At 42.0% G+C, this 20,692-nt stretch overlaps 1 protein-coding gene across 6 annotated transcripts in view; it reads right to left on the reverse strand.

Annotated features, from left to right (window-relative positions):
- The window catches only part of NfI (Nuclear factor I), a 95,075-nt gene that overhangs the window by 71,429 nt on the left and 2,954 nt on the right, over positions 1 to 20,692 (reverse strand). For all 6 annotated transcript variants that reach the window (XM_075673194.1, XM_075673197.1, XM_075673199.1 and 3 more), the window contains exons 4-5: positions 14,327 to 14,518; positions 7,246 to 7,429 (exon numbers count right to left, since the gene is read on the reverse strand). In XM_075673194.1, the coding sequence (XP_075529309.1) occupies positions 7,246 to 7,429; positions 14,327 to 14,518 (376 nt within the window). The remainder of the gene's footprint in view (positions 1 to 7,245; positions 7,430 to 14,326; positions 14,519 to 20,692) is intronic.

Raw genomic sequence — 20,692 nt, forward strand, 5'->3', positions numbered from 1 at the left:
ACTCTTATCCCCAATTTTTCCCAATCGTCTGAATACCTCCTGTAAACACGCTCTGAATAGCCTTGGAGAGGTCGCATCTCCCTGCCTGACGCCTTTCTTTATTGGGATTTTGTTGCTTTCTTTATGGAGGACTACGGTGGCTGTGGAGCCACTATAGATATCTTTCAGTATTTTTACATATGGCTCGTCTACACCCTGATTCCGCAATGCCTCCATGACTGCTGAGGTTTCGACTGAATCAAACACTTTCTCGTAATCAATGAAAGCTATATATAAAGGTTGGTTATATTCCGCACATTTTTCTATCACCTGATTGATAGTGTGAATATGGTCTATTGTCGAGTAGCCTTTACGGAATTCTGCCTGGTCCTTTGGTTGACGGAAGTCTAAGGTGTTCCTGATTCTATTTGCAATTGCCTTAGTACATACTTTGTAGGCAACGGACAGTAAGCTGACCGGTCTTTGGCGTCCCCTTTCTTATGGATTAGGATTATGTTAGCGTTTTTCCAATATTCCGGTACGCTCGAAGTCATGAGGCATTGCTTATACAGGGTGGCCAGTTTCTCTAGAACAATCTGCCCACCATCCTTCAACAAATCTGCTGTTTCCTGATCCTCCCCAGCTGCCTTCCCTCTTTGCATAGCTCCCAAGGCTTTCTTTGCTTCTTCCGGCGTTACCTGTGGGAGTTCGAATTTCTCCAGACTATTCTTCCATTATCGTCGTGGGTACCACTGGTACTGTATAAATCTCTACAGAACTCCTCAGCCACTTGAACTATCTCATCCATATTAGTAATGATATTGCCGGCTTTGTCTCTTAACACATATATCTGATTCTTGCCAATTCCTAGTTTTTTTCTTCACTGCTTTTAGGCTTCCTCCGTTCCTGAGAGCATGTTCAATTCTATCCATATTATAGTTCCTTATGTCAGCTGTCTTACGCTTTTTGATTAACTTCGAAAGTTCTGCCAGTCCTATTCTAGCTGTAGGGTTAGAGGCTTTCATACATTGGCGTTTCTTAATCAGATCATTATATCATAATACTACGGTTGTCATTCTATCATCATCATTGCGTCGTTGTCACACAGCCACTTTCATGCATCTGTTGTCATACCGTCGTCATCATGCCATCATCATTGCGCCATCGTCATCACTCCAGCTTTTTCATCCAATTCTTGTCATGCCATCATCGTCATGCCATTGTCTTACTACAGCCTTCTGGATACAGTTGTCATGCCATTATTATTATACACTCTTCATCATAACAATGTCCTCATACCGTTGACATGCCATCATCGTCTTTGTGTCGTCATGCATTCGTTGTCAAACATTTGTTAAACTGTACTTGTGATGCCATCGCAGTCATTACGTCGTTGACGTTGTAACTTCGTCATTCGACTCTTGTCATGCTGTCGTCATCACAGCGTTGTCGTCAGGTGGTTGTTAATCCCTTTTATTAATTGTATTGTGTTAATCCCTTTTATTAACAGCATCAAATCGTCATTATGTCTTTGTCGTCATACCAGCTTCGTCGATCAGTCAACGTTATTCCTTTTTCGTCATTTAATTAAAATCATCCTGTCATCATTTGATCGTGATTATGCTGCCATTATCATGCCATTGCCTTCATTGTGTCATCATCCCACAGTCACTTTTATGCCATCGTCGTCAGCTGACTCTCGTGAGGCCATCGTCGTCATGCCACTGTCCTCATGTCATCGTTGTCACACTATTGTCGTTATATCAATGTCATCATTTAAGAATCATCATCTGATTGTCGTCATGCCACCATCGACGTCATTCCTCCTTCGCAATTCCATTGTCGTCACTAAGTCGACGTCATACAGTCGTCAGGCACCCACACCCACAGAAGGCCTTGGAAACCAAGTGCCATAGTAAAGTAGGATGACACTGGAGTATGTCACATATAGCCAAAGCAACAGAAGTCTTGCAATGACCACTCCAGATGTTAAATAAGCATGACTTCAGAAATAGTGTTTTCAGAAATATGAATGCTAAGTGAATTATCATTGACAATCATCGTGCAATGAGTTCTGCCGTAATATTTTATAAACATGTTTCTGTCTGTAGTCGCGATCACATTTATGTAGTGCTCTGTTGGATACAGTGAGAGGTGAGCATGACAACGATTTGTATGCAGGCACTGGTGGGAAGCAGACGACAAGTGCTGCCCTATCCATAAATTTACCGTACTATATTCCCATGTTTCGTGCTTTGTGAACTGTTGAGTTATTTCTGCAATGACTGCTACGTGCGTCGCGTTTTTCTGTACAACTGCAACAGCATCTGTGCAACAGATGCTGCCAGTAAAGGGGTCACTCTTGCGGTCATCATATGGGTCAGGCGCTTGTCTGAATTATCTGGTGAAGGCCAATTTTAGGCTTGAAATAACGAAAGTTTGGACCCGTGGAAATGCATGGGCACCAGCCGAGACCTTCAGTCAGGATAGAATTAATCGGAGTCGAATTAACGGAAGTCTACTGTATTTTTATTTTCACTAAACTCTCATGGCACGTTCTGGGCGCTTTCTGGTCTCTATTAACATGCGAGTATTATCACTGAACATAACTTCCGATGCCAAGTTACACTCCAAATGAAAAGAAAGTTTGTAGAAGTGTTCTCAATGGCAACCTAAACTGTAGGTGTAATTCTAGTCAGGGCCAGTACAGCATTGTCGACTGTTCCTGAATTTGAAATGATGCTTCTAGTACTAAGGCAAAAAAAAATAAATAAAAGCACAGCTGCATGACTGAACTTGAGCAGCGAATAAGATGTACTAGTGCAATAGTGCTTGTAGTGCTGAAGTCATGGACATCACGAGTGTACAACTTCCGTGCTGAATATTATATTTGCATATGTGATGGTGCTTAGCAAACAGATGCATGAGTGACACATGATGAAAAGTGGATGTAATCCCTAATGAATGGGGTGCTCCCTGTGCATGCCTATGTATGCAGAAGATTTTTATGTCTTCTTCCGTGCCCAGGTTATGCACCTGTTAACATAGTTCTTCAAGTTCATCAAATTTCACAATTCTGGAGCTTTATTAGATTGGAATTTTGTTTCTGCTAGTCAGTGGAGTTCAAACGTTTTTGTTCAAGCACTAAAAATTTCCCGAAGTTGAAGCAGCATGCTTCAACTTCGGGGACTGCATGGGGACAGCAAACAGTTTTGCTGTCCCCATGCAGTACATTTACGATGAAGTCAGGGCCGGCCTCCAGGCAACAGTGCTATTAGAAAAGCTTTGAACCCTTTCAATGATCGAATGACTGACCAATTTTTTTTGTTGATCAGTTGATTAGGTCTAACATTACAAAGCAGCAAAATTGCTACGGGGATGCCATAGTGAAAAATTCGAGATTATTTTGGCCACCTAAGATTCTTTAATGTATACCAATATTCCAGCACACAGGTACTTTTGCATTTCACTTCTATCAAAATGCGACTGGGCTCAGAACACCTAAGCCCTTGCAGGCCTGTGAATCTATCTTCCGAACCTTGCACAGTCAAACCTCGTTAATGCGTAGTCGGCCGGGAACGACGTTTAGGTACGCACTAAACTATGTACGAATGCCAGTTTATAAGCTACTTACTGGCCGGAAAAGAACTACGTCATGATGCTCTAAAACACACACACTCTAACAGGTGGGTGGGCAGCAAAAAATCGGCAATCTTCACACTTTCGAACTCTGTAAGGCCGCGAGCGAGTTTGTCCGCGAGGCCCCACTACTCTGCGACAGCTCGCACGATGCTCAAAGCACACGCTGGGTCAGATAATGAAGGGCCATCGTCCACTTCCACATCGTCATTATCGTCATCACTTCCGCTTGAAGATGGGCGAGGCACGATGGCGGCAATACTGTTGCTCTCAGAGAATTCTGGGGATGTTACAACGTCGACGTCTCAATAACATAAACACGACATGCCGCAGCAAAGACCTTTGAACCCCACGACAACACTACGACCACAAACACACTGGCGGAATGGAGAAAAAAATTCATGCAGGCACTTTTCAGGGAATCGTCTAAGAATGCGTAAGCTTTGTGCCACTTGCTCATCTCCATGCGGCCCGGTGTCATCATCAATGTAATGAAACTTGATCCAGCCAGTACAAACAAACGACAGCACTGCGGTGACACGAACTGGTGGGGATGGCGGTGTAAGGTGCATTGATAACGCAAGAAAAGTACTGCAGGTGGTGGCGCCTGGTGCGTTGATAATGTTCCGATCATTATAAGTCATTATCGCTCATTAGCACCTTATCCATCCCCATCGAACCATTATGAACCGTGACCAAAGGTACACCAGCGGTGCCTGCGTATATGGCACGGTTGCACGGACCGTATATTGAAAACGATCTGTGATGTGGACAGAGAGTGCAGACTGCTAATATACGCATGCTGTGTTTCTGCCACTGCAAGCTGAAGAGAGACGTGCGGGCCCACATCTTGAAAGTGATCTGCGAAAGGGGCAGGGTGCCGCTTGTGCCGAGAGCTTCATTAACACTGTGTTCTCGCCACCTCGTTAGCGTTGAAGCAACAGGCAACGTGAAGGTACAGTTGCTTGCTGCTGCAGGCTTCATCTTGAAAGCGGTCGTCTTATGGGATGGATATATGGACGGAGAGACATTTTTCTTGTTGGGTAAGCATAGAAATGCCTACGTATTAAAAAAAAAAAAAAACGTACTTTTGCGAGGTTACTACTTGAATTGGATTGGATTGGATTCGACGGTGACAGCAAATTCACACTCCTACTGGCAGCTTCTTCACAGTAGAGGAAGCCAATCTCGAAGGCCATGCTTTTGTGTGCTGCACTCAGCAACAGCTAAGTGCAGGAATAAGCAGGAACTACGTCATCGTCATCATCATCGTCATCATCACCATCATCACCATCCTGGCTATGCCCACTGCAGGGCAAAGGCCTCTCCCATACTTCTCCAACTACCACGGTCCTGTGTTAATCGTGGCCATGTTGTCCCTACAAATTTCTTAATCTCATCTGTCCACCTAACTTCCTGCCGCCCCCTGCGACACTTCCATTCTCTTGGAATCCAGCCTGTAACCCTTAATGATCACCGGTTATCTTCCCTACTCATTACAAGCCCTGCGCGTGCCCATTTCTTTTTCTTTATTTCAACTAAGATGTCAATAACTCACGTTTGTTCCCCCACCTAATCTGCTCTCTTCTTATCTCTTAACGTTACACCTATCATTCTTCTTTCCATAGCGCGTTGCATTGTCCTCAATTTAAGTAGAACCCTTTTTGTAAGCCTCCAGGTTTCTGCCCCGTACGTGAGTACTGGTAAGACACAGCTGTTATACACTTTTCTCTTGAGGGATAAAGGCAACCTGCTGTTCATGATCTAAGAATGCCTGCCAAACGCATCCCAGCCCATTCTTATTGTTCTGATTATTTCAGTCTCACGATCCGGATCCGTGGTCACTACCTGCCCTAAGTAGATATATTCCCTTACCACTTCCAGTGCCTCACTACCTATCGTAAACTGTTCTCTTCCAAGACTGTTAAACATTATTTTAGTTTCCTGCAGATTAATTTTGAGACTCACCCTTCTGCTTTGCCTGTCCAAGCCAGTGAGCATGCATTGTGATTGGTCCCCTGAGTTACTAAGCAAGGCAATATTATCAGCGAATCGCAAGTTACTAGGGTATTCTCCATCAACTCTTGTCCCCAATCCTTCCCAATTCAGGTCTCTGAATACCTTCTGTAAACACGCTACAAGTAGCATTGGAGAGATCGTATCTCCCTGCCTGATGCGCTTATTTATTGGGATTTTGTTGCTTGCTTTATGGAGGACAACGGTGGTCGTGGAGCCGCTATAGATATATTTCAATATTTTTACATACGGCTCGTCTACACCCTGACTTTGTAATGCCTGCATGACTGCTGAGGTTTCAACTGAATCGAACACCATGGTGGCCATATTTATAAACGACGCTATCGCTGGCGGCTGTCGTCCGGGTGTCGCAACTCGAGAATCGAACGTCTGCACATACAATATTTTGCCGGTTATGTGCCTGTGCATGTAGAACAAGAAAGAAAAGCGCCAACATCATCATCATCATCATCATCATCATCATACTGGCTATGCCCACTGCAGAGCAAAGGCCTCTCCCATACTTCTCCAATTCGAGAAAGAAAATAATATGCACTAACCGTTTAGTGGGTCAGTAAACACATGGGGTTCAATGGGGGCTGGGTGGAGGAATCTTTGCGACTACATTTAAACCATAATTACACATTAAGCGGGTACATATTAACGAGTTTTGACTGTAGTTCATTGCGAAGCGTTTCTATAATTTCGTTGTGCATTGTGTCATGCCCCCGCTACCACTCCCGCTCCTATACAGACCGAACTGAACATTACAAAACTGTACATCTCCTTCAAACATGCACTGCAACTTACTCGCCTTCATTTCTAGTACAATCTTCGAAAGGTTGGAATTGTCTCCCTGTGAATACCATGCACCGCTCACTTAAAGGAAACCACTGAACACATAATATACTGGAAATGTTGCCCATTCCTGATATTGTAAGACCCCTTGCTCAGGAACTTTTAAAGTAATAGAAAGGCTTTTAAATAAATTGTATTACCCATAGATGAAAAGTAAATTTTGGTACATCTCGACAAAGTATCTATCAGCAACAAAATGTGGCCCAGAACCGTCACCCCAGAGAAACGGAGAAAAACAACAGGTACCACCACCAACCACAGCATCTAAACCTTCGGGTGCCCCAAAGCCTCTCGTTATAGTGTGTGCAAATAAACTAGCTAGATGGCATTCGATGACGAACATACGCGGAAACTTAGTTGCATGTGAGCAAGCATCTTTAGCAAGGAAACTCTATGCACAAATACGGATGAAAGAACCAAAGAAAACTATTAATTTAATATGGGTGAATAAGTAAAAGAAATCAATTCCGTTTATTAAAAAAATTATGTGCTTGACGGCATATATTTGTTCCAGTGAGAATATTTGGGTAGCATTTGTTGCTTCATTGCATAATTCTATAGAGAACAGAATCGGGAACCGGTGCATCTGAAGTGGAAATTAGAGATGGCTATACTATGCATATAGGCCGACTTATTATACGTGTATTGTTCTGTGTTGCACCGTGTCGGGCCCAACATATCTTTCGCGAAATGCAAGTTTTCTGGAGACTTTCAGAAAAGCACTTCGGTGGTAAAACGTTGGGGAGGGCTCACCGTGGCTGAGGATGAAGTTTGCGAGGTAGAGGTCGAGCTCTCGGACGGAGACGTTGATGTGGAAAGGGTTGACGCAGAGGGCAGGGTGGTGACAGTCGGGGGCCTTTTCCAGCCGCTCGCCATCGGTGCTCTCCAGGGGCACTGCCTTGAACAGGATCACCATCACCAGGTCCAGGCGCCATACCTGTATTCACCCGGCCCCCACCAGTGAACAACCTTCGCCTTTTCGAACGTCACAGCGCAGGCATCACCACTTCGCACAAAGGCAAGCCCAGCTCATTGGCTTCCTTATGGCAGACCTGCTTAAGGCCACTAAAGGCAAACTGCAACAAAATCTCGCTCAATATTAGCTCATCATAAACGAATAGCGTATAATTTGAGCATTGTTACAACAAAGCCATATCAATTAGTGAAATACCTTCGTTGTACCCATTATTTATTATAAGCATGCATTCGTTACATGCCAGCATCAGCAAAAAAACATTTAAATTTACTTCTTTATACCCAATAGCTTGTTTATCCATGTTCATTATATCGGAGTCTGTCAGTATTACTGAAACCATCTTGGCTAAGCTGCAGAGCTAATATTTGTTCAATTTCATTTTAATAGTGTTTCAATGGCCTCTTAGCAGGTAACATGGGCACCCGGTGGTCAGTGGCCATGATGTATATCTCAAAACAACATGGCCTCCAAGGTTTTTAGCTCACAGCTGGCGTCACCAGGTGCTGTGCTTGTTCTCAGCAATCTGGGTTTTGTGTAATTTTTGGTGAGTGGTCATGATGTTATTTTCTCGACACATCGTATCAGAGAAATCTGCTTTTTGCTAGCCCTTTCTGTAACACGTCCACTCGCATTTCAATCATACATTTTCAATCGAGGCTGCTCCAATTCTACACTATCTAGGACTTGGATCCTTACACGGTCCCAAATTTCACTGCAGTTGGCCTCCTGACACTTGGCACTTCTGGACGCTTGGCACCTACAGAGCTTTCTTGGGCTCTCCCTTCAGAAAGCATGCTCAAGGGCACATATGGGGTTTCAGAGGGGTAATTTTTCCACCTTGAGTTGCCCATACTGTTCAACCTCTGTGCGTATGTGGGGCAATCTACATGTTTTCTGGTGCATGTTCCCTGCTTCTGAGATCCGTCAGCTCGCACTCGTGCGCCAACCAATCTTAGAGGCTATGCTTGATGGGGAGTGGCATGTAGCATTAGCAATGAGCTAGCTAATCTGCGAGTTTATGAACAAGGATCGGACATATTTGTAATGGGCTTCTTGCTGTTTCAAACCGGCTGTGATAAGCTGCATGAGTGTGTGTGTGTGTGTGGCTGCATGTGTGTTTTGCTTAATTCTTTTAAATTTGTGAACGCCTACATTTGATGCTCCTCTTGTTCATTCGTGTAAAAATGGGGCACAAGTTTCACTGCGATGTGGGAGATTCCCAATTCATCCATCGAAATTTGGCAGCAGATCCAATATGGCAAGCCAAAAGCTGCAAGCAAGTGGTGATCAGCATGAATGTTTTCATGGTGTCCTGTTGGAATTGCATTGGCTATCCTTGTTAGAAGGCATCTGGAGCTTACATTATCCTCCATGGCTGTTGCACCCACTCTTGAATTGGGAGAATCACTCTTAAATTTGGCTATGGACCTTGACTTCGTCATCAAGTGCTTGTTTTACCATTCGGTCAACACGTGTGATCGCCAGCTGTGGTCCCCGCAATGTTGATCCTATGAAAGGTTTAACGGGCACTAAAAAAAAAAACACTAACTCTATTTACACTGATAAAGCATTCTTTCAAAATTCTTTTTACATTAGCTTCGCAGTAAGAGTCAAAGTTCCCTATATATTTAGCATGCTATATGTTTATCTATGTATGCCATCCCTTAATATAGATGTCTTAATCATCATCACCTATGACATGTGTGCAAGGTAGATGCTACGCTGCTCTACCACAGGAGTTGCTCAAACCAGGTCCTATGTTCTAAGATGAATTATTCCTCAGAATCTTTTAGAATTTCAGCGTGCAAGCAAACGTAATCAAACATTTCATTCATAGCACATACCTTTTATCTTAGGTGTTCTCAGATTATTAGAACGTGGAAAACAACCTGAAAGTTATGCAATTTCACTAGCACCACTCTTTACAAGCAGCGCAGTGCTGTGCAATGCCATTACAAGCCCTACACGGCATGCTAAAGCTTTTAAGGATGCCAGAAATTACAGTTAAGCGTAATTTAACAGTTAAGTGTAATGCTAAACCTTGCTATCGTTTTCAGTGCTTCACCTGCTGTGTAAACAGCCAATTTTTCTGTTATTTGGGCTGGTGTGGTGCAGTAAGATTTCAGAACTTGTTAAACTGAGTCTTTACACTTGTTTCCTCCTTTAGTACACAGTGTAGTCCATTGATCATGATAAAAATATCAACTAGGCCTAAACAGATGGTGTCAAAATTTATGACATCATGCTGAGCTGGTGCAGGAACTTCAAGGCGGCGTTGCCACCCGTTTTATATTTGCGCCTCTTCTGCCGTACTAAGCCCCCTCTCACAATAGGAGTGACATGTTTCTTGGCACTGCAGAAATGTAGTTTACTAATACAGCTCAGGTTAGCTTTAGTTTTAGCGCCCCTTTCATCGAATATTAGAAGCAAGCTCAGTACTAGCAGCACCGGCAGAGGACAGACCCATGATCTGCGCCGTTCGTGGACTAAACTGCGTCCATAAAGCATGGGGCATTATGTGTTATGATCTTTCTTGGAGGGAAAGTCTGATCTTTGGCAAAATTGCTTAGGCCTGCTAAGAGAGGTTAACAAGGAAACTTTAGAAGACGTTGAGGGCTGGGCAATGAGCGATGGAAAAAAGAAATGTCAGACTTAGCATTAAGAGATTGGGAGACGGTGATGTGGGCTTAAGAGCAAAAGGGAGTAGTCAATATTCTGCTTGACATGAAGAGGCAGGAATGAATCTGGGCAAGCCATGAAATTTGTAGGGCAAATAACAGGTGGTCTATCAGAGTTGCACAATGGCTGCCAAGAGAAGGGAAGCACAGTAGAGGAAGTAGATGATGCAATGAAATTAGAAAATTCCCAGCCATAAGATGTGGTCAGCTAGCACAAGACAGGGGTAACTGTAAATTGCTCGGACAGGTCTTCATCTTTCAGTGGTCATAAATAGGCTGCTGCCGATGACGATGGCATATTCTTGATCTCATATCAATCCATCCTCACAAAACCTCTTGTAACATTACATGCACATCGCCTTTAATTCTTTGCAAAATTAAGTTGGAGGCAATTACGTAAAACGCTGATCCCACATATAAAGTTTGATGATGCCTTGCGGAACTGTATGGGAGTGGTTTAAACATATTGTTGCCCTCAGCTTTTGTGAAAATTGTCGCTAATCTGATATAGACCACTGAGTAACCACAGACAAGAAGCACGCACAAGATGTGCCTTGGATACTACAAGCTGGCATGAAAATTCAGCATGCAGCATCAACATGCCAACCTGCCACACAATGGATGTGTTCCAATTCTAGACAGCATCAGAAGCATTCTAAGTAGACAGCTAAAGAGACAGCTTCGAGCCCAAGCAGTGGAATGCACCTGGAACCGCCTGGAAGAAGTTTATACGATGTGACATCACCTTGAGCCAATGAGAAAAAGCTAAGAAAAGCACATATCATTGTTGCATTTTAACATTTTGCATCTGCGAACCTATGAAAAACATAACGTAACTTACATTTAGCGCATAGAAAAGTGCAACTACGTTTTCTTGTCAACAGATGACCTTCCAGTAAAGTTTCCAAATTTCCTGCTCAGCCACCATCTTGTTTGGACAGCAAACTAGCCTGCATCATTTTTGACTTCGATGATGTCTTTGCAACACTCTCTTTGATGGCTTCGTCAGAATTAGGGCAACTTAAGATGGCTGATGTCTACTTAGACGTCTAATTTGCCATCTATGGGAAATATTAGAACATAGGCAATGTTACACCTTGATCTTCGTGCTTAAGTGAAAAAAAGAAAAGAGAAAAGGAAGAACGGTCCTTATGCGAAACAGGGAAACAATTAATTTCATGGTATGCAGAGACGGTACCTTCTACATTTACTCGAGGTATTCAAACATCATTGAATTTTTCATCTACATAACATACCAATTGGTAATAATAACTGACGTGAAAAACAGTTATAGAGAGTATTAGCTTTTCGATACACTTTTTACCATTTACAGATTACCGGGTTACTGGAGCTGTGGATGGTAGCAGCAAAGCTGATAATGACATCTTCCAACACCCGAGTATGATGTGTTTAAGACATTCTTGTACTGCATAGGTATTTTCGCCAAAAGAAAATCGCTAAAGAACTGTGCGCTAACGATTAGGTTGCTACCTATGCTTTACACCAGCGGTTCAGTAGAACATGGTCGGTCACTGCAGCATCAGCTTTGTATGCTCTCTGCTTAAACACTGTGGCACGAGTTGTCACTGCCAACGCTTCTACTGCCATACACCTGTCTGGTTATCCAGTGTTCTGTAAACCGCAATACATTTATAAACAAACTAAAAGTCTCTTATGCCCCTGGGCTGGCTTCAGTTCTGAGGAGGCTATTGTGCTTCATATGATAAAGCTATGGGTCTAGGCTATAAAGGAGGCCATAAACAGGGCAGTAGATCCGTTTTAACATCTTCGGTGCCTTCATAGAAAGCACACCAAAATCTCAATACATGACCATATCTGTAACCTGCCTCCACTGAAGTGTGAATGCCCTTGCTGGCATTTAAATCCGTGATGCTGTTGTCAGAAATGTAACATCACAGTTATTGAATCCCATGTAACAGGTATACAATTTGATCTAAAAGGGATGTGTTCTATAAAGTGTTCAACCATGTGGACCATTATTTGCATGATTTTGGGAAAAAATTGACTTAATTCGTCTGTTCAACCTAGCCACAACCACAAGCTAGCCGTTCGTCAAAACCGAGCGCATGTAATAAAGCTGTCCCAAGATTAGCTCAAAGCTGGTTAGGTGTGGTCGAAATTTTTTAGCTAAAGTTGAAGAAAGCAAGTGCACAATCAATCTAGACTGTTAGATGACCCATCCAGAAACTGGGCAATGTTTACTTTATGGAAAGAGATAACTTAGGTACCAAGAATACAGCAATTAAAAAAGCAGCGTGTTTCTTTTCTAATTTGCATAGCCTGCAATGAACAGGGTTTCCCCTGCAGAAGCAGCAATCTCCAAAGCCATGCACTGTTGCGCACTACTTCCTGCTTCAAGTAACTAGTTACAGATTTAAAAAATGAGACATACTACTTTATGGAAGATAATACCTTATCTTCGCAGTGGCAACACCAATCTTGCCCCATCAGCATTTATCACTCACAATAGCTAAGCTGCTTGCATGAGTGCTACTTTCGACACTTTAGACTGTTGTCACATCACTTGACTTAATGCTTGCTTTCAGCATCGCTTTAAAGGGGCACTATGTAGCAACACTACAAACACAATAAGATTAGTAATGTGTTCTTGAGAGACTGTCTTTACTGATTTAGAAGTAAAAGGTTGCTTATTAAAAAAATGGATGTCAAACTTTTTTTTTTTACATTATGCTGTGACTTTAGCAGGGGTAAACTCATATGACTACATGTATTTAGAAGTATCTTCTCGTTTTTGGGCTGTCTTGGCAAAAAATAAGCTTTGAAAGTTTATATGCTGAGTGATTTGTTTCTTTAGAGTACAATTCATTGTTATTTACGACTAAATGATTAACAAGTCAGAATAAATATTGTCAAACTTCATGATGTCATGGTGTGGAAAGTTCCAGGACGATGTCACCACTCGCCACCTGTCTTTTGGTTTCGTAACATTTTACTTTGCTGTGACTTAGTATTAAGAGCAGTAATAGTAGCTCATAGTAAGAGCAACTACTTTATCATTACTGCTAAAGCTTAAAGGCCTGCTACTAAAAGGTTTAGTAGTATATATTTCTCTTTTTAATAGTGTCAATATTGAGCAGCCTCCATACAAAGCTTTACGTACAAAATAACAGCGGACACATCACAATAAAGCTTGCAAGAATAGATGTTTTTGATACTGAAACTGAAAGAAAAAAAATAAATGCCACTACAGCTTGCCAAAAGCACACAACAACCAGGGCGCAAGAGAACCAGCACAGCTCTTCAGAATGCCCTCTGAGATTAGGATGGCACTTGTGGCCACCCTGAAAGTCTTGGAGGATGTGCTGGAATATGCACCACATCCACCACCCAATAGGTTCATGCACCATCTGCTTAATTTAAAATATTAGACAATTACCAGCCCTTCAGCTTCAGAAAGACTAATCTGACATAGTACAGCAGAATCTCATGAAATAAAAATCATTTAAATGGAATTACCGGTAATGTAAAGAAAGCTTTCATTAATTGGAACCACAGATAGAAGCTCTGAAGGATTTTTCCAGTAAAAGGCAGGATCTGAAATATGCATTATGTGACACCTGTTTTCTATACAGAAGGCCGTTCTTAAAGGACCGCGACGAAGAACAAAGCAGGCAAAAATTTAGTAGATTTTTAAAGCATAGCATGTACAGGTATGGACAGCTTTGGAGCATCATCACTCTCTCCATAGATGAAAATAAGGACAACCAAACTTTTGAATGCCTTAGCAGCGTGCCATTCCATAACTTTGGCTCCTCCTGCCACAATCGTGTATTACTCTACCAACGACTGGCACAGTAAGAGCTACGTTTTTGTTTTGATACATCCTCGGCACCCCCTCTAAATCAAAACTAGAGTAGACAAGTCAATCCAGTACCTAATTCTTCATAAATTCAAATATCCTTTATAGTTTTCAAATATTTCACAATTGTTGACTGTACTCAAAGATAAAATTGAAGCAAGTGTACGATCCGTTTAGTCCCCGTGGCCATAGGAGGTATGAAACATGAGAGGTTGTGTAGTGGAGTAGAGTACGTCGCCCAAGGAGCCAGATTCGACCAGCTATACAGCAATAATTCGTACTCTGCAAAGAGAATGCCACATTCGTGCAAATGAATGAAAAAAGGCGGGGCCGACTTGCCTTGTCAGCCTGTCGTAGGCAGTCAATGCGTCGCATCTTGCCCTTCTGGTCGGGGTTGCTAAGCACGCAGGCGGCCCGCCGCTTGCCCGTGATGCCCAGCACAAAGTCCTCGCGACATTCCTGTGTGATGTCCTTGCGCAGCTTGCCCAGCAGCCGTGAGGCCCACTTTTGTTTCACCTCTGGACGCTCGCCCTGCGTGCGCAATTGGGCGGGGCCAGTGACCTGAAAATTCACTCGTGGACTCTTTCTTCGCATCGGTGGCTCCAGTCGCTCACCCAGAGTCTCAAAGTAAAACCACCTGCGCACGCCGTCGCCCCTGCAGTCTACGTAGCTGCACTTTCGCTGGATTGACTGCGCATAGGTCGGCACACTCGTTCACAAGTACACTGACGTGAACTTACTCCCAACTGATTTCACAGGTGTGAGATAGAGCATTACTGAGAAACGAAGGGTGTGAGTGGGAATGAGTGCCATTTAAATGCAGCCATGGCAGCCCACCTGCAGCAAGTTGTCTTTTTGTCCACTTTCATTTTTCTTCTCCTCATTATTTCTACATTTCAATTAAGAGAACAGTTAATTTCCCTAATGTCTTTCTTGCCTTACAGTTCTGTTGACTTCACGTGGTTTTAATACTCTTGACAAAATATCGAGCCCCTCTGGTTCTCCCAATTGTTCGCACTCATGGTTATGTGCCACTACACGGGAAGATTTAGTCACAGCTAGTTTTGCTCACGCCATTAAACAACAATGAAGCTGGGACAGGGGTTAGCTGGTGCGACTTCACGGCTGTGCGCTCTGCCGAAAGACTGGTGAAAGGTGACACAAGAAGACAGACAGACAGGGTGATGCGCGAACTGACAATTCGCTTTAATCTCTGGTTTCCTTCTTTTGGGCCCTGTTTTCTATTATCGTATTTCAAATTTGGTACATGAGACGCATGCCGGAAAAAGAATGAAGTGGTTGTCAGTTCACGAATCAGCCTGTCTGTTCGTCTTCTTGCGTTTTCTTTCACCAGTATATTGTGAAATCCTGGCATTGCACTCAGTTATGAATCAAAGAAGAGACCTTTGCAAGGTACGCAGTTTTCTCCATGAAAAAATAATAATAAAAAATGAAGCAGCTACAATTAATTCTAATGCAGGGATAAGAAAAAAAAGAAAAATACATACGAAATGGCACTAACATATGATACCTCACAGTAAAAAGGCACTGTCACTAGCTGTGAGGTCTCGAAATATGTTTTATGAGTGTTTAAGAGGAGATGCTACTCAAAATAATTTTGTTTTATCATTTGTTTACTAGAAGTTTGAAAATTGAGCCAATTAAAGAGTTCCCCAAGCAAATTTTAAATATGTTGTTAGTTTTTTTGTCTTTTTTTTTTGTCTGGCTGCTACATTTCTTGAGTAGTCATGTCTTACGGCAAAATATAGTGAGCTTTGCGGGCACATTCTTGTGAATTAAATTTTTGCAGAAAGCATTGTGCTGTAGCTTATGTAGATCTTTGTAGATTGCAAAGTGCCAATATCTATCCAAACAGCATGCATAATTAGTGGAACTAGGCAAAAAAAAAAAAGAGATTAGTACTCTTCAACTTATTTCTACACAAGAAAAGTAGAAACATACCTGTAAAGAAAGCGGTCAGACAAGGAGAGACAATCTCTCCAATGTGGTTCACTGCGTGCTTTGAAAAAGTATTCAAGCTATTAAACTGGGAAGGCTTAGGAGTAAGGATCAATGGTGAATATCTCGGAAACCTTCGGTTAGCCGATGACATTGTTCTATTCAGCAACAATGCAGACGAGTTACAACAAATTATTGAGGACCTTAACAGAGATAGTATAAGAGTGGGGTTGAAGATTAATATGCAGAAGACAAAGATAATGATGAATAGCCAGGCAAGGGAGCAAGAGTTCATGATCGCCAGTCAGCCTCTAGAGTCTGTGAAGGAGTATGTTTGCCTAGGTCAATTACTCACAGCGGACCCTGATCATGAGAAGGAAATTTACAGAAGAATAAAAATGGGTTGGAGCACATTCGGCAGACATTTCCAGATCCTGACTGGAAGCTTACCATTACCATTAAAAAGAAAGGTGTACAATCAATGCATTCTACCAGTGCTGACATATGGGGCAAAAGGTTGGAGACTGACAAAGAAGCTCGAAAACAATTTAAGGACCGCGCAAAGAGCGATGGAACGAAGAATGTTAGGCATAACATTAAGAGACAGGAAGAGAGCTGTGTGAATCAGAGAGCAAACAGGGATAGCCGATATTCTAATTGATATTAAGAGAAAGAAATAGAGCTGGGCAGGTCATGTAATGCATAGGTTAGATAACTGGTGGACCGTTAGAGTTACCGAATGGGTGCTAAGAGTAGGGAAGCGCAGTCGAGGACGGCAGAAGACTAGGTGGGGTGATGAAATTGAGAAAATTGCAGGCACTAGCTAGAACCGGTTGGCGCAGGACAGGAGTAATTAGAGATCGCAGGGAGAGGCCTTCATCCTGCCGTGGTAATAAACTAGGCTGATGGTAACGATGATGACACTTCAACAAATTTTTTTTCACAATCCCGTAAGGACAACCTTGTGCACCTGTAACTGTCCTATACTGAAGAAACTTAGCATACAGACTCTTCTAAGATATGTAGAATGCTGATATCTTTAAGTTGCAATATCTCTCAGTACTAGTCGCAAAAGTACGAGGTTATATTTCATGGGATTGTGGAAAAAATGAGTTAAAGTGTCATAATTTTAATTTTTGCAAAGTTCCAGTAATTGTATGTGCTCTTTAGATAGTAATCGGCACTTTGCAGTCTACAATGAGCTAAATAAGCATGATGTTTTTTGTGAAAATTTTATACACTAGGAACTGCCCACAATAACCACTATATTTTACAGTTGGCTAGGACATAACTAAAAAATATAGCAGCTGCCCAAAAACTAATGACATATTTGAAATCTACATAAAAAAACTCTATGAATGGCAGTATCTTCAAATCTCTAGTACGAATAACAAAAACAAAGTTGTTTCGAGTAGCACCTCCCCTTTAAGCATGCATTTTGTGCCATCTTGGATTACTCAACCTTGCAACAGTTCAAGCAAAAGGGTGTTGCCACTTTCACAAGCTTTAGCTAACTGATGCTGATTCTTTCGTGCTTGAGTTCAGGTTACCAACACTGTACTTTGAGGTGTGGCAACTTTAACAGGCATTCCGTCCACAAAATGCAGCCAGTACTTGCATGATTTCAAAAGGAAGTTCCGAATGTACATTTGCCATCGCCAATCTGGTTGCGTATTACCCGCAGCAGATTCTGCTCCATTTAGACAGACAACGAACACGAACAATGAACTGAATGTTACGCACCAGAACTATGGCTTAGCTTGGACTCCTGATTGTTTCACATTCATGAGACATGCAAATTACTGACTTTACTGATCTTGCTATGTCCTAGGTAAACCTCAGCTTAAACAACAAGATAAGCTACTTCACTCATGCAGCGAACATCAGTATTTTGAGTTCATTGAATGTTCCACTTTGGTAGGAGCAAAGAATATTTTAAGGCCAAATGAAGGAAACTTCGTCAAAATGCACCTCCCTAAAGCAATTCTTGATTGTTAAGCCTTTGTCTTTCACTGGGTTCAAGACAACTGATCTTGCAATAAAAATCGTCTAATAATGGTGCACAGTGCATGGCAATGCACTATTATGTTGTAATATTTACGACTAATATTTTTAAAAAATGGCATTACATAACAGCATACAGACAAGGTGGTGTGTAAATGTTACGTCCTGTTTTCACTCCCACCAATGAAATACTAATAAGGAAAGACAAGGAATAATAATAAAAGAGAGAGAGATGCCTTTAAGCTGTAAGTGAGGCAGAATGAATGGATAAAATGTTTGAAAGGGAGATCGATAGCGGGTGACGGTATCGATAGTATCGGTAGTATCGATATTTGACGGTATTTCGGTAACCGTGCAATGAATGTGTTTCTGCAACTGTCACGTCAGGTACCTCGAAAACTGGTTTTAGGAACGTCAAAGCAAAACACTAAAAGTTTTAGATGATGGAGCATTCTTGCAAAACTATCTGCACTTCTCCAAATGAAAGTGATAAACAAAGAAGCAAGCAAAAAAAAAAAAAAACAAATGATTATCAAGGCTAAATTTCTACCCTTTAAAGTTGAGTGCACATAAACCATATCACGGATGATACCATTGCAATGTCATGAATTTCATGGTGCTTTTGCTAACTTCAGTCATTGTTATCGCAAGAAGATCTGCAGATTTTGCCAGGTTTTGTTTATCTTCATGCATAGTGCACCTTTTTTGTGTCTGTAACCAACTCATCAGGTGCAAGCATTGCCAAATTATCTGATGTCACATGCACCTGATGCAGAATTTAAAAGTAACGTCCCCACCCGTCTTCTGGTTTTGTGTTACATTACACTGAAGCCAAGCTTAAGATAAGGCTGAGCTAAATGCCAACTCCCCAAATTTTTAGGCTATCAACCTCGCTTAATACAGTTGAACCTTGATATAACAATCACAGATAGAATGGGATCATCGGCTATAATGAACTAAATATAGAATTACCTCAGTGATATCGATATGTAATGGATGTATGTGTAAAACGAATACTGCGTATGTCACAAAGGTGTCCTCATGCTGGATGCTACCTGATTATAATCAGGTCCGACAAATGCATTTCTAAATTGGACTTCTCGATCCTTTAGGCATGTAGCACATTATCATTTGTTACTAAAACACTCTCACTTTTAGATTTGATGGATGCATTGAACGATGGAATTAACGCCCCAAGCAACGCAGGCTTGGCTATGAGAACTGTAATAGAGAGCTATAGGTTAATTCAGGCCACCAAGGGTTTTGTAGGACGCCACCAAAGCTTGGTAATTAGGTGGTTTTGAAGATTGCATGTTCGTCGGTGAGTTACCCCCCCCTTTCTGTATCGGGTATGCCTGCTTCTAACCTTTCTCATGGCCCGACCCTGTTACAGTGCAGTAAAAAATAATTAAAGAAGTCCAACGCTCCTCCTACTGCCCTCACATGAGGGGTGATGCGATAGAGTGTCATTCGCAGTGATCCAGGCCCATTCTTGCCCCGACTCGCTCTGTCCTCAGCTTCAACTAGAGGTTGAATCGCCTTTAAACATTCTGCATCACGCTCCCATCAAAATGTGGATGTCACAGCTGGGAATCGAACCCAAGACCTTGTGCTCAGTCAAATAATGCCGTAGCCACTCAACTGCTGCAATGGGCACTCCACAGATTATGAAACGAAGTTGCAAATGTGCATGTGTTTGCCATCATGGGTAAAATTGCGCACTCCATACAACTGAGCCTGTTTCACCTTAACTAACGAGCGATCAACATTTCAAAATTGATTTTGCAAATCTTTCAATGCATAGCAGTTTGCTGGAGTCTACGACGGCCACTGAATGCAACCAAATCAAGCAAAATGATGATGTTAGACTAATCGGGTCAATGACTCTTGAATTATATGAAAGCTTCTAAAGGTTGCAGTAGGTTTCTATAAAGTGTTGTAGTAATACATGGCACAACGAAAGCAACTTCACTGTCTGTCATTGGTCATGAGACTTAATCTGTAATATTGTGGCAGAGCTTGCTGTCCCATGGCAATTTGTATCATGGTAGAAAGCTGAGTGAAGGACACCAACCATGAGTTTCTTTTACACATGATAATCATTGCAGTATAATAAAGAAAGTGATGGAAATGTTTGTACCCACTAAAATATATAGCACAATGAAGTACAATTTCCTAAAAGCCATGCTTGACTTCACTCTTACTATGTAGGCTCATACCCCGTGTTTCGATTATACTCTATAAGTTCAATACGGATTGGTTTCAATGATTATTAGGATTGCCGATAACATGGAGTTACTGGTTTCACCAACTTCAAACGCACAGCTAGGGGTTTGCAACGTTGCAGGTCATGAACAATGCTACCAAGAACTTGCAGTGGTGAATGTTAATGTTACCTTCCTTTTGATGAGCCTTTAGTAGAAACGAACTAAGGCCTGGCAAAGCCATACATATCTAGATTGTGTGTGTAGACGTCTGGGAACCTCAATGCAAAATGCAGCATCACACAAACACACACATCAAGTGGTAATTTCAATTAACTCTGCCTCAGAAATATGCCATCATATCAAAAACATAAACAGGAACAGTATCTGCCATGACAAAAAAAAGAAATTAAGGTAAGTCCAAAGAGCAAAAAAATTTGTTCATATGTCATGCGCAGCCAGCCTTCCCCAATGTTGGTGTATAAAAGAAACACAAGTGTCATGTAACTAAAAAAAACTTATATTAAAGATTGCGTGA

The sequence above is a fragment of the Dermacentor variabilis genome, chromosome 10 (genome assembly GCF_050947875.1).
Source record: "Dermacentor variabilis isolate Ectoservices chromosome 10, ASM5094787v1, whole genome shotgun sequence".
NCBI classification, from domain to species: Eukaryota; Metazoa; Arthropoda; class Arachnida; order Ixodida; family Ixodidae; genus Dermacentor; species Dermacentor variabilis.